Genomic DNA, 14,129 nt, shown 5'->3' with positions numbered 1-14,129 from the left:
TGAAAAAGGAACAGGCACTGTGTTGAGAGGGAGTTGCCATTTTAGAAATTGTGTTCTCAACAGCTACTACCAAGTCAGGACTTCCATCCTGAACTCAGAGGGAACTACAAGCCCTTAAGATGTTGGTTGTTTCCTTTTTTCAGTCACAAATGTATGATAAATCCAACCAGCTGTTTCTTTAGCTCAGGTATACAGGAGTGTGTGCTTTCAGGGCTGAAGGTCTCAGCTATGATGTGCATCATGTCTGCACAGACAACATTTAATGGTTTGTTATATGTGCATGCCCTTAGTGAAGCAGGAGGCTCTGGAGAGATCTACTGGATGGAAATGAAACTCACAGGATGGCCTCATTCCATTGCCTCCTGAAGTGATGTGTGTTTAGGCAACAACACCTTTAAAACATGCCTCTCATTTTCATCCTCTGTACAAACTGCTGCAAGTTCTGTACTGAACTAAAGTCATGTTCCTTACTAACCTTGGCTACCCACAGCCAATGCTGCATTGTGAGCAATTCTGCAGTTCCTGGTAACCAGTCCAATACCGATCTTGATTAGTATGCCTTGTCCAGCGATATTTAATGTGATTTCCATCATGATCTCCATGCCACTGCCCAGAAACCATATTGCACAATGTACCATTTCACTCTGTATTCCCCTGCAGTTGTGGTCATTGCAGCCTAAACCATTGCAGCATTGCAAGCTTCATTTGTCTGAAGTTCCCAGGGTTTCTGCCAACAGCCAGCAGCACATTATGTGCAATGAATTTTAAAGGTCCTTCTCTGGGGAAAGTGAGAAGAGGCTTTCCCAGAGCATTTGTCTAGGCCAGGGCAACTGCAGTCAGAAACACCTTGTTCCCTTTGCTGTGACCAGTCAGCAATCACCGTTGTGTTTCTGCTCTGCACCTTCAATGAAGCATCATGTATACATCTAGGAGATGGGCTCCAGAGTCACATTTCACACAGAAAACCCTCTCACAGTACTTCACAAAGTAAAAAATGCTTAACTGGATGAAAACCTGGACAAGAAAACCTACTTGGGAACATAAATATGTGCTTGAAATATTGGGAACAACATTTGGGGCAAGCTGTGAATGTCATAACAACACCCAGATGTTTGTTTACCCACTTTTATGTTTGTCTACCTGTTTATGACAATATGGGCCACATCAAGGAGGCATCAAACCTCTGCTGTAAATCAAACCCAGAATATATTCCAATCTTCAAAACTCTCTGTTCAAGGTGACTGATCAACCAATAATGAAAAGAACAAAGTGACACTGTGGAAATAAAATATATATTGATGATGGCTTTACCTCTGTAATTTAATAGCATTTTAGATTATTAAACAGTAAGACATTTTAACAACCTAATTTACTGTTCATCTCTGGCTCAGCATGTTTGTCTTAGGCTTTTTTATTATTCTTCCAATTATTACAAAATTGTTGTTATTACATAATTATATCATATTTGTATTTAATTACACATCTACTTTCTCTTGCTGCTTTCTCTGCATAACACCATGTAGAAAATTTTAAATATCAACAGCAGTTATCAATGAAAAAAAAACCACCGTATGAATCTTAACAAGAGCACCTCATAGCAGTGGAACAAACTCTTAACCCCTCTTCTTACAGCCAGGACTTTTGGTGTCTTTTTAGAAGCTGGGATTAGAGGGCACCAGTTCTACACATGGGCATCAGCAGCTGTGGGTTACGTCTCTAGTAGTGACCTAATAGTATTCAGGTGGGACACTGAGACTGGAGGTGAGGTTAGCCTAACTCTGGAATAATAAAGGTACAGAACAAACTGTTGCTAGGGAAGGCATAAAAGGAGGGAAGCAAGTAATAACCTCATTTCTCAGCATGTCTTTATCTATAGTAGCAACTCTCTTAATTTCATGACATTATTCTTTCTGGTCAGTTGTCTTCCTCTTCACAAGTCTGTGATTTGAGGCTTATTTTACTCAAACTCTTTAGAAGGGACACTTGTGCTTTCCGAGGCCCTGGGTGTGCAGGTTTCCCAGCACTGAGCCTGTGCTCTGTGATGAGTTCATCCCAGGCCCAGCACAGCGTGGGGATGGGCACTGACAGACCTGTTCTCCTGCTCTCGCTGCTCCCAGATGAGAGTTTGCATCTTGCATCTCTGGAATTCAGACCCATGCTGCCTTTGTGTTACTGAGGTACTCAAGAAATGGTCACTTCCTGCCATGCTGTTTTTTATTCTTCAGTTCTGTTTCTTTCTCTCTAGACTGGTAGGGCTCTCAGAACAAGTTAGTGGATATTAGATTGCAATAATATTAGCTTATCTTACTATATGTGTTTGATTTTATTCTTTAGTTTGTATATATGTGCTATCTAATTAACATGGTCAGAAAACTTTATTAAGTACCTCCACCACTTCCTGGAATAATGGAGAAAACCAAAGGAAGGGATCATCAATGTTCCATCTTCAAATGTTTTTAAATTACTCTTTGAGTTGAGGCAGCAGGTGCCTTGTATCCACTTTTTCCCTGCCCCGCATCCCATGCCATCAGCAATGACTTGGGATGTGAAAAGGCTGTGTAGTGATTCAGAAGTTGTAAAAGAGGACCTGACAGACTCCTATTTCCATCTGGTGATTGTCACAGGTTACCAGAACGGGGCAGAACCTCTGGCTACAATAATTTGTAAAAACATTGCAGCCTATGCCTGGGGAATGGCTGCTCTTGCCTGTAACAGGCCAGCGCTCCAACGCTGTGCGTGCGGCTGCAGCTGAGGCGTGTTGGGGCGGCTGGCACAGCACATTTCATTCCTGGCCATATGAAGGACTGTTGGCTCTAAATATCAGAGTAAGGAGGTTCACTAGCACGGTTGTAGCCAACTTTGTTTTTAAAAGGTTTTTTTGGTTCATTTTGACTGGGACAAGGGATTATAACGCAGAAAAACAGATGATCACGGTCGTCAATCTTCTTTGCTTAGGAAAGCAGGCTACAGAACGACAAGATGCAGCTCCTGCCTAGCCCTGCTCACTGTGCTCATCAACGAGCTGTGAAGGAAAGCGTCAGGGGGTGTGTGGGGTATGTGAGTGTCGGGGCGATGTGTGGAGGGAAGGGGGCCGGCCTGAGCCGCGGGCGCTGCCCCGCCGCCCGGGCCGCAGCGGAACCGGCGTGCCCGGCCGCGGTGCCGCGGCGGAGGCGCCGCTGTGGCAGCGGAGCCGCGTCCCGCCGGAAGCGCCGGGGCCGGGCCGGAGGCGGGAGGGCGGCGCCGGGCCCGTGGGGCGGGAGCGGGGGATGGAGAAGCTGCGGCGGCTGTGGAGGGGCCGCACGATGACCTTCGGGGTGCCCCTGCTGGTGAGCGGTGCGCGGGGAGGCCGCTGGCGGTGCCGGGGGCCGCGGCGGGCGGAGCTCCGCGGGCGGGCGCTCTGCTGCTGTCCCCTCCTCGGCAGCGGCTGTGCGGGGCGGAGAGGGGGCGGCGGGAGCCGTGTGCTGCCCGGAGCTCAGGGACACGGTTATAAAACATACTCCTCAAGATATTCCTAACTGGGAGCTGAGGAAAATGCATTTTGCGGGTGGTTTGGTTTTGTTTTGGGTCTGTTTTTTTTTCCTGTGAAGCACCACTTGTGTTTCTTGTCTTACTTTCTGTAGCTTTTCATTGGATTTTAAACTGCAGTGGTACTGCTGGTGTGATAATTTGTATATCTAAATAAGCGGAAAGATTTTGAGTGACGTGAATTGAGGTTATAGGTAGCAGCTGTGCTTAAAGTAATGAGTGAGGTGTAACTTTTTAGAGCAGTTGAGCTTAGGAGAGATCACTAATGTTGAAGGATTAAAACAAAATTATAAGTCTCTCTTACACACACTACCTCTATAGATAGTGCACATTAGGTTGCACTTCTCTGTCCTAAGCACCTGTGTTCGTTAGGGGGAAAATGAAAAAATGCAGAGGCACTTATGGATGAAAACTCGGGAAGGAAGACAACAGCAGCACCAAGGCCAGTGTGGTTTCTTTGTGCAGTTCATGTCTCCTTATCCATCTATACAGTTGGTTTGGAAAAAGTAAACAGACTTCAAGGTGGATAAAGAATAAGGCAAAGGATAATTCCAATTTTATAAAGCTACTAGAGAAATCAGTGCCATCTTCCTCAAATATTCAGCAGCATGCCTTGGAAAATGGAGTGGATCAAAGAAGGACATTGACACTTGTTAGAGTTAAAAAAGTTTAAGGCCATTATTTTAAAGAGATATTCTATAGTTCTGATGTTCTATAGTAAAGGTTACTGATGAAGTATCTTTTCCAGAAATATTGATGAAGGCATTTGTAAGAAATGGAAACAGTTAAGCCAAGCAGACCAACAAAACAGTGTGATAATACCACAACTACATGAAATCATTTGCATCAGCAGCTCTATTCCATGCTGTTGCACACAAGCTCTGCCTACAGCACCTTTCCTGAAGTGGTGATGCACAGTGTTACAGCTCGTCAGGTATCCTGCTTGCATGCTTGTGTACCTGAGAGGCTGTCCAGAACTGTGCTGCTTTCATGCTTAGACCAAATTTGTTTTGGTTTTGGATTTTTCATGTATGAGTGCTCTGACTATATTCTTCAGTTTAACAACACCTTGCTTAGATGTTAAAGGTTGGATATAGTTTTAGCTTATGGTGCTTTCGGTTATGTAATTATTTGAGGCTTGCTACTTCCAGAATTGGGGAAGATCAGGCAGTTTAGTATTCTCTGGTGCAATTTTAACTCTGTGGAAGGCCTGGGGAAAATACTATGTGATTAAATTATAGATACTTAGAGATGGTGACCTAGTGGAGGAAAAAAATCACCACTGCTTTTTAATAATTAGTGTATCAGATTAACTAGTAGTAGGTGAGGAGATTCAGCTGATACACAAGATTCTGATTTTGATAAAACTTTCTACATTATCTTCCCTGTAAGAATTTCATTTCAGAGAAATAGGGCAAAGATATGTTTCTTATCTTTTTAGTTCTCAAAAGGATTTAAAAGATACTATAAAATGTAGTTACCACATGCTTGCCAAATTAAAAGGTATCTTTGGAGGTAAGGTAGGTCCTGCAGACATAATGTGGGCTGTATTATTGTGAAAAAACAGAAGTGTCATTACAAGATGGAGGAACTTGTCAAAAGCAGAGTGAAAAACATGAAACAGGATTCTTCCTGTGTACTCAGTCCTCAGCTGGAGTTACTTTTTAGCTCTGTGGTGCCATTCTGCCACGGTGCCGTGTGGAGGTGATGAAGACGAACTGTAAAGTCTAGAGGAAAGCAACATAAAAGGTTAAGCTGACATTCTACCTTTAAGGAATGCTTGAAGGAATTGGCTTAGTTTATTTTAGACAAGTCTGCAAAGTTCTGTACATTTGTACACTGAGAGTAGTGGTTGCCTTTCATCACTTGGGAAAGTACCCCCAAGAGAGATGATGGTGTGTTAGGAAAATACTGGTGTTTTTTGGCAAAGAGCACTCTGATATGTAACTAGGGGTTTTAAGGTGAGCTTGAACAACCAGCTGGCAGCAATGGCATAGATTGTCTCAGTTCTGCTTCGGCACTGGGGCCAGGACCAGCATCCCAGGCCAGGCCTGTGGTTGTACTTTTGGCCATCCCCAGTGTTTTTGCAAGGTTTTCCATAGGTCATAGCAGGAATTTTTGAGACTGGTTTCTTTGACTTTGTACTGCCTGATTTCATTCTGTTCCTGTTGCGACAGAGCTCTTTCCTCCAGACACAATATTGTATAGAGAAATATTCTATTATATTGCTTTCCAGGGTTTCATGTCTCCCTGCCTTAAAATTATTCTTCCTTGTGAATACTTCAGAGTGTTTCTGACTTGCTGCCCAAAGGCTTCCCGGGGAGTAAGGAAAAGGAAAATTCATGCAATTGTCAGTTACCCAGCTGTCTATGGAGCTCTGAAGGCACCTCTTAAGCTGAACAGAATTGTGCTAAAAGATCAATTACAGCAAAAATGACAGTGAATCTAGGCAAAGAATCAGGAGCACGCTTTTGCAATCCTTTCAATTCTGCTGAATTTGTTAATAATACTGAAACCAAAGGTTTCTGTTAGATTATTACATTCTGTACATAATTTTCTTCTCTCTAGACTGATGCAGGACTATTCTTCAGTACTGCTGAACTTTTCATCAGTACCATGTTTGCTTTTTTGATTTGAATAAAAAATCTCTGTTTCAAAATCGCTAAGGCTCCAAGGTCAAAGAAATCCTAATTCAAAGAAAATGGGTGTCTCATCATCCACCCCCCAAAACATATCTGTATAAGATTTCTTACTTTTTAGTGTAAGTTATCCTGATAGTTTTTTATTTGTTCATTTGGTCTTGGGGCTGCTAGAATATTTCAGTGGAGTAGGAATTTTCATGGTTAGTCTTTAAACTTCATACTGACACTAGTTTTCAGAGTAAGATGTGTAAATCACAGTTTTCAGTGGTACTTTCTCAGTAGCTGAAAAAAGTGTTTCTTTGTGAGCAACAACAAAACTGTAGGGGCTAGGACTCGAACTTGCAGGAGACATTGCTTTGTGAATTTTTCTGTAACTTTATAAAATTTGCAGATATAGTATCTCTGTGTGGCATGAACAGTAAGCATGCTGGAGACAGTGATGTAACCTGGTATGGAATGTCTCAGCAGCTTGAATGTGATCAAGTGAGTAATCCCAAAGCATTTCTGAAGGTGGTACCATCTGTGTAGATGTTGGGATGAGCTCCAGCAGCCTTACAGGTGTATCTGAAATTTGCTGTTGCAGTAGAGGGCTGTGCCACCTCTGTGGTAACTTAAACATCTTTGTCACCTATAATGACATCTCTGTTTGCTATTTTGATTACAGGAACTCTTTCCTAATCACATAAAGTTTAACTTACAAGTCTTCAGCATTCATGGCTCTGTTATAAAAGGAGAGCTTCAGTTTCTGCTGCTTTATATTCCACAATCAACTCCACCTGAGCAAAAGGGATGTGTCTGTCAATGTCATATTGCTGCAGTGATGCTTCTGTAAGATCCTGAGAGAGCAAGGCTCCTTGGCTTCCTGCTGGTGCATCCAGCATCACACCTTCCTTATGGGACACTCAACATGTAAGGTCACCTCTCTGGTACATTTGGAATATTTGAAGTCTGCTGGAAGTTAATTTTTTTCCAACAGGTTTAAATGATGGCTCTGTATCATTAAGGAAACAAGTCTGGATTTCAAAATTGCAAAGTAGTGACAAATGTAAAACACGTGTTAAAACCCCCCCTATTCTTTCATATGCTCACAGCACTTCCCAAGACTTGCCTTTGTGGTTGTGTCTCCACCTGATTCTAGGCAAGGATTTTTCAAACTCTCCAAGTTGCAAAATGAATGTATAGATGCAGTTCCAGTTCTGTCAGTATGTTACAAGGGAAAAAATTATGTTCTGAGTATCTGAAGTGACATTCTAGCAGAAGGAAAATATAGTCTATGGTTCATTTGATGATTTTTATTGCACACCTAAAATAAGTATATCACACTGTGTGTATAGTAATGCAGATTTTCAGATTTGCACTATGTTACAACATTCTCCATACCTATTGCTGTAGATTTTGACTTCCTTTTCCTGGGGTTTTGTGGGGTTTTCCCCCTCATCCTGTAATGACTGCTTTTACAAGTACTTTGCTTCTCCTTGTGGATCTTGTCTTTGGTGTTTTACATGTCGTGTCTAGTATTGCCAAAGCAGGAGGTACAGGCAGCTTGGAGCAGTGAAAGATTTTACTATGAATGAATATGATTCTAAAATCTCTTTCCACTAGTGATTATTGGTACAGACTGTACTACATCTACGCTGCTGCCTTGGACAGTGCAAGTTTCCTTCCATAAACACTTTGTCAAGGGATGCCAAGAATGCATATCACGTACAGGACTAGGAAAAAGGTCAGGTTAGATCAAGTCCCTAACAATGCTGCAGCAATGTGGTCAGTGCTTCTAGGCACTATTAGAGAAGGTCAGTGGCATCTCAGGCTCTTGTTCATGAGCCAGTTGTTTTGACAAACAAAAGCAAAACAACTTTTCCAGATATCAGGATGTGAAATTACATGATTAGTTTTGTTCACTGCTGTCAAGTCACGGTCATCTGGGAGCAAGGACTGATGCCCAGAAATGTTTTGCAGATATATGAAATTATATTTTGCTGTTCTGTGAGTTACTTAAAGTGAAAGTTTGCAGGGTTAATGGGTTAAATTTTCATAGATTTCTTAAAATTCAACATTTCTTAATTTAATTAAGAATTAAGGTTAATTTAATAAAAAACTGCTCAGTTTGGAGGCCTGGAGTGTGCTAAATACAAGGCACACTTTTCCCCCCAGATTCTGGAGGATCTGCCTGCAAAAAGGTGATATGAACACTGGAAATACGGACAATTTTTCTTGGGAGTAATGATGATTCAGAGATCTTCCTGTTGATGTCAGTGTCCATTACATTATCTTCTCATATTGTTTAAAGAAGGATTACTGCAATCAGTATTTTTCACTTGTAGATATGTCAGTGTTATTGCTAATATCTTTTACATTATTGCATTGAACAATTCATAATACTGAGTTGCAGGACTTTTATTAATATCTATTACTTCATGTAACTTCACAATGAATTTTAACATATGCGGAACAGTTGATTTAAATGTTAATAGATTTGTGAGAGATGAAAAGGAATTATCATTCATCCATGAGAAGATAATTCTGACTTCTAGTATTTGTAGATAAATTGTGATTGCCTGTAAAAGTCACAGGTATTACATTTGCAGCCTAGAGGAGCAATAAATACAAAACTGATTTTAGAATTTAAAAGTTGTTGCTCTCAATCAGTGAGTAGCAGAGTGTTGGTTTTATGCTTCAGTGACTGGTATTATACATGTTGGGTCTCCAGGCCTATGATGAGACGTGTCTGACTTCAGCTGTGCTTCTGCTTTGCATCTCCTGTTCATCTGTGTGTCTTTGAATCCACAGTGTGGAGCTGTTCCAGACAAAACCAGCCCTGGAGCTGTTAGTGCTCCTGTGGAAGTCAGAGTGTTCAGGCTGCATGGGCTTCTGTGAAGTCCAGTTTTTGCAGTCTGAATTAGCTGATTTCCATCTTTCAGTTGACTGTTAGGTCTTAAAACTTCTGTTTCATTTCAAAGCATAAAGGGTGCATTTGCATAGTTTAATGCTGTTAGAATGGACTAATCTGGCACTTGGGGCACCTGAGGTTCTCTGTTGAGCCTCAGAACAGAAGTCCAGACTGGCCTGTTTTCACAGGCAAGTGTGTTTAGTCCTGCCCCAGGTCTCCCACTTCTTCAAAGGATTGCGATGGTAAAAGTGTAAGATTCACGTTTATTCTACAGAATGTTTAATCTTAATTTCTTGCCCAGGATTAGCAATAGGGAAATAATACTTACAGTGGTTTCTTTTTATGTTCTTTCATGTAGGTTTCAGTTTATTGCAGTTTTGATCAGGGCCTAACACATCACAAGAATAGCAGCTTGCCACAAGATGTAAACACTTTCTTATTGTAGTTTTCCTTGGCTACATTTGAACTTGTGAGTTGTGGAAATGATAATTTTAATAAGGAATTTCAATTTTGTTTTTTAGAAGCTTATGGAGAAAATGAAGGAGGTGTTCAGAAACTGCAGCTCAACTACCAGGACAGACTTGGATTTCAAACATCTGCAGCTGCAGAGTGAAATTCCTTTGCTGTCTGACCAGCCCAAGCAGTGTGTGTAATGCAAAATGACAATGCTGTGGCTGAAAATGCCCTTTTTTGCTCATGTTCACATTGAGGAACGTACGGGTTTCTATCTCATCTGTATTATTCTTAGGTTGGTTTCTATTACATGCATTTTCTTTGGTTTAAAACCTATTATGAGTTGGACATTTCACACAAAATTGTGAATAATAAAATAAGAATAACAGCATAACAAAAGTTTTGTTTTCTTGTAAGACATTGAATAGTAAGATTGAAAGGTTATGGACAGGATTTTTTTTTTTTTTTTTGTTCTCTGGCCTGTAGCCATTCATATTTGCAATCTTTAAAATCATGGCTTTGAACATTTTCTTACTGAGCCAATTAACCTGATACCTTGGGCCAAGTTTAATATTCTGCACATGTTCTACACGCTGTGCAAACTACACTCTGCTTTATCATTCAGTAACAATTGGCTCCAGTTTGTACCAGCAGCTGTGTCCTGAATGCCAGCATGGTCATCTACTGCTGTATTTCACCCCTTTTTGAGTGCAGTTCAGCCTTTCTACAGTGTGAGATTCTAGCACATGCATTAAGTCAGAGCATTTGCTTCCTTGATGGACCTTTGAATGAAATAACTCCTGATGGTGCATGGGTTTGGTTTCTGCTTTCCCTCAAAGGAGACCTCTGGTGTGAACTTAGTTATTTCCATTTTTTGTAGGCAAGAAGTAAAGGTAGATCCTCTTTTTCTTCCACTGAGGGTGAGGAGAGGATTTAGTAAGTTTCTGAGAAGATGCTGCACTGTTTTTCTCTCTTTTCTGCAGTTTATGTGCAGGAATGGCTGTGGGAAATAAACTTTCGAGAGTTAGAGCTGGCAGAGGGGGGCGCTTCAGGTTAAGATGACTTGCCTGGTCTTTTCTGGGATTGGCAATTTGCCCTGCTACTTTATTTGGGCAAAAGAAAAGAGACTTCAGTCTTCTGGACTGCCAAATTGCCATCTTTCACCAGTCTTGCACTGCACATCTGACAGTTCTTTAAAAAGGAACCCCCAAAACTCTCTTTGCTGTGATCACTGCAAACTAAACTAAATTAATTCACTACTGCTCTAGTTTTGAAGCTCCTGATGAATAGCTGGAGGGTTCTGTAGCAGCAGTCTTAAAGAAGAGGTTAGAAAATTACCATGTTCCTTCTTTGTATAATAACATTTTCTAGCACCGCATGGTTTGTGTTGGCAGCACTAAACGTGGTGATTTGGTTAATTTAGGGATTTATGACTTTGTAATTGTCTTTCATGACTGATACTGTAGTAGGAATGGCTTTCTCTAACAACAGGGATGCCTATAACATGGCATTTTGCTGGTACTGCCAGAGAAGCAGTTTCTTACTGTTTTGTTAACCCGGTGAAGTGAAGTTGGTTACTTTAGATTATGCAGGAAACTAAAAAAGGGATCTGTTGTAAGTCCTAAGTTCTGCTGTTATGAGCCCTCAATGACCACCCACTGTAGTTGGTGACAAGTACAAGTATTTCCCATCCTAAGATGTAGTTCAGGGGATCTGGTACCATCTATAACTGATTGCATAACATGCTTTCCAATGGAGACATGAACAAATAGAATTTTTAAAAGAATGTTATTAAAGAGAATTTTATGTCATTTTTTTGCATAAAATGTTTATTGAGGTTGCTGAGTGTATGTGACAGATGGTGCTCTTATGTCACATCCTATCTTTCATTTTGTTTTGGAACATGCAAGTCTTCCATGCATGCATAATTGCATTACAACATTGTAGGGAGTTTTTTGTGTACTCACTGAAACATAAAGGAATAATCCAGTGTGGGATCTTTCATGGGGGCTGTGCTAGCAGTGCTATTAAGCGGTTTGCTTTGGTGTTAAATGCTGGCTAACTAGTAATGGTTAATGACCTTTGCCTCCCTAAGTTAAACTTGAGGTGTAAAGGAAAAAATGAGATGTTACTATCATTTCATCAGTCTGCTGAGAGCATTCAAGTAACGAGACAGATGATGTTCACTACGTAATGTTTTTTTTTCTCTGCATTGTGAAGCAAGTAAAATGAATAGTTCCCTCACAATAGAAGAATGCAGGTATTTATGGACTTTGCAGCTTAAGTATCCTTCAGATGCCAGTGCCTTGATATTTTATAATGTACATTAAGTATCTGTATGATTTTAAAATTGTAATGAAAAAAAATTAATTTTTATTATATGTGATATTACTTTTCTCTCTTCAGTTAACAGGAGAGTGAACTTGATCCTGACTTCATTAGAATGGTGCCAACATAACTTATATTTATATTGCATCCTGAATAGCTTCTACTGTCTTTTTATGCCCGGACTAGTGGATGGAACATACTGGATTTCACTGTTGCTTTTGGGTTACATTGGGCAAATTTGTACATTGTTAGTGCTTTTTTAACTGAAGAGTGTTTTGCAAAGAATGTAGGGATTATCTTTGTTTCACAGTTTGGGCAATTAGAAAAGTATGTGAGACATACAGAATATGCAAAGCCAACAATAATGGTGCTGGAAATTTGGAGTCTTATCCTGCTTCTAATTATTTTGACTGGTGATTCTCACTGGTTCACTGTTGTGTGTAAATACAGCCAGCTGAAATTAAGGTAGTGAGGGCATCTTCCCTCACAGTGCACCAGAAGAGAAAGGAAACAGTTAAAGCCAAGACTCATAGTTTTACTCCATGCATTGTCAGTCACTGAGTCCTTTGCTACCTTTAATAGTATTACAGTTGCATAAATTCATTTATACCTTCTTTTATTGGCTTTTGAACACAGTTTTCAAAAAGATAATTGACTGAATAGCTGTCCATAGCTGCTCTGGCTTGTGTAGATGAATGCAATTCATGCTCAGGGCTGTCAGCTGACTATATTGATATGCTGTTGGTTGATTAAATAAGTGCTGAATATGACTGATTCTGATCTGCTTTTGCAGTAAAGTCAGACATCTTCTTTGGTTCTTTAGAACATTGGTCAAGTGGGCTTGTAAACATATTATTTAGATTCTTTGTGTGTATCCTGTACTTTGCAAAACTATTTAATCTTAGTCCTAACCTTCCAGCCTTACGCTGTGTAATATTTCAGCAGCATTTGTACTTTCTTACAGCATCAATGTGCTTTGTCTCTGATGGTGCTTAACTGATGTTTCATGGTAAGATAAATCAGCCGTTGCAGTACTGGAAATGTAAAGGCAACCGTACTGGTAATGCCTGATAAGCTAAATGTGCCAACTTGGTACGCTGCTTCTGCTGTATGAAGAGCGAAGGTACATCACAAACCAAGTGGGTTTTTTCCTCTTAGTAGTACCAAGGTGTTGTGAGTAAAACTGCAGTGTCAGGCCAAAACCTGAATTCCAAAACAGGAAGTGAGAGGTGTGTGCATCAACTTCTCTACTGTGTGTAGCTGCAAATATAAAATGCACTGTGTCGTGGATGGTTGCTGTCAAACAAGCGACAGGATGTGATGAGGCAAAGTGAGTAGCATGTGACTTACTTCATACAACAACCTTGCAAAAAGTTGATTTTTCGTAGTTGCAGTGTACATTACAGAGTTTTCAAACTAAAGAATGTAATACTTCCTCTTTAGTTTACAGCATGGCTTTGTAAGCCAAAGTCTTCCAATTGTTCATATTGCATCTCATAACAGGATATATTCCATGCACGTTTATTTTTGAGCAGATTAATTTTTAATTGATGTCATATGTGATTGCTGCTTTCTGCCTGGTTTAATAACTGAACCATTTCTAGTGCAGTTGCTTTTGCCTTGCCGTAGACATTCTTTGACACATGCTAATACGAAAAAAAGGCAATGAGCTCTGGTTTGTAATAGCCATAAACTTGTCTATAGCATTTCAGATTTGTGTTTATTAGGACTTAAAGTTTATTAACACAGTGGCTGTAAATTAACATAATACTTGTTAGGAATTAAAGAAGATCAGCTAATGAAAATTTATGCTGAGACATCAACCATGTTAAAATTCAATTACAGTCTGATCCTTGAGATTTTTAGCATTATGTGCTACCATATCTTCATCTGACAAATCTTCTGATTTGATTGAATAAATCTTGAATAATGTCCAAGTTCTTTTTAACCATTTGGAACACTTTATTTCCTGCTTTCTGTTATTTTTTTCTTACCAAAATACTGACACAAGGAAGACCTTTCTTTTTTTTTTTTTTTTTTTTTTTTTTGTCCTACTGAGTATTTTGATGATTCAATATCTGCCAGATCATTAATCCCTTGAAACATTTATGGAACAAGTATGATGCCATCCAGTTTTTGGTCATTCATATTTCTAGTTGCTGGACTTGATACCATATGACGATTTTCTGATTGGCTTTCTGACACTAGTGGTCTAGTGGCCTAGCAACTGGGTGTTCATATTGCAAAATTTGTGTCTGTTTTTATTATCAGCTGGATTTTTAGGCTTTTTG

At 40.1% G+C, this 14,129-nt stretch overlaps 1 protein-coding gene across 1 annotated transcript in view; it reads left to right on the top strand.

Moving 5' to 3' along the window:
* The first annotated feature begins 3,216 nt into the window (after positions 1-3,216).
* LOC121349448 (cytochrome c oxidase assembly protein COX16 homolog, mitochondrial) overlaps positions 3,217-14,129 on the top strand; it is a 45,998-nt gene continuing 35,085 nt past the window's right edge. Inside the window, exon 1 of the mRNA XM_041459888.1 lies at positions 3,217-3,326. Within this exon, the coding sequence (XP_041315822.1) occupies positions 3,267-3,326 (60 nt within the window). The 5' untranslated portion in view covers positions 3,217-3,266. The remainder of the gene's footprint in view (positions 3,327-14,129) is intronic.

The sequence above is a fragment of the Pyrgilauda ruficollis genome, unplaced genomic scaffold, assembly GCF_017590135.1.
Source record: "Pyrgilauda ruficollis isolate IOZ18807 unplaced genomic scaffold, ASM1759013v1 scaffold14, whole genome shotgun sequence".
In the NCBI taxonomy this organism is placed as follows: domain Eukaryota; kingdom Metazoa; phylum Chordata; class Aves; order Passeriformes; family Passeridae; genus Pyrgilauda; species Pyrgilauda ruficollis.
Note: the sequence above shows the minus strand (reverse complement) of the source record. Positions and strands in the feature narration are given on the sequence as shown.